This window comes from Myotis davidii, unplaced genomic scaffold (assembly GCF_000327345.1).
Source record: "Myotis davidii unplaced genomic scaffold, ASM32734v1 scaffold1509, whole genome shotgun sequence".
Taxonomy (NCBI): Eukaryota; Metazoa; Chordata; class Mammalia; order Chiroptera; family Vespertilionidae; genus Myotis; species Myotis davidii.
Window position 1 is genome coordinate 512963 of NW_006299480.1, and position 534 is coordinate 513496.

Below are 534 nucleotides of genomic sequence, written 5' to 3' on the forward strand. Positions count from 1 at the left end.
CCGCCGCCGCCGGCCGCCGTCCCCAATGAAGGTCGTGCCCGGTAGGTGAGAGCCCAGCCGGGCGGCCTCTCTGCCCCATTTCCCTGCACACAACCTGCCCTCCCGGGCCATCCCCGCCTCCCCCACCCCTCCCGCCCTGGGCCCTGTTTGCTGTCCCATGTCGGGGGCCTTGGGACTCTGGGGGGCCCTTGTCTTGGAGGTGGTTAGATCAGCTGCAAGCCTGAGGCTAGCGGGACGGGCCCTGGCATGCATCCCCGTGGCGCCTGGCAGCTGTCCCCAGGGGGCACCCTCGGAGGCAGAGTGGGGTGCTTGAGCACTGACTGGGGTCACCCTCCGGGTGGGGGTGGGGGTGTCCCGTCCTGAGGCCGCCTGGGCTGTGCCGGGGGTGCCTTTCTTGGCCAGGAGTCACCCACACCGCGCTGCAGGCCCCTCCTCCCGCGGGTGTGGCTGTGGGTAAACAGGGGTTAAGGCTCCCGCTAACCTTGAGCCCGTAGCTGTGCGCAGGGACAGCTGAGCTGGGCTGGGCAGGCCGGG

General features: G+C 71.0%; 1 protein-coding gene across 3 annotated transcripts in view; it reads left to right on the forward strand.

Annotated features, from left to right (window-relative positions):
• The window catches only part of LOC102772829 (plectin-like), a 29813-nt gene that overhangs the window by 22378 nt on the left and 6901 nt on the right, over positions 1 to 534 (forward strand). For 2 of the 3 annotated variants that reach the window (XM_015571408.1, XM_015571409.1), the window contains exon 1: positions 8 to 41. The exons of the other annotated variant lie outside the window; for it this stretch is intronic. In XM_015571408.1, the coding sequence (XP_015426894.1) occupies positions 26 to 41 (16 nt within the window). In that variant the 5' untranslated portion in view covers positions 8 to 25. Of the gene's footprint in view, positions 1 to 7; positions 42 to 534 lie in introns of those variants that run through there. 3 annotated transcript variants of the gene reach the window in all.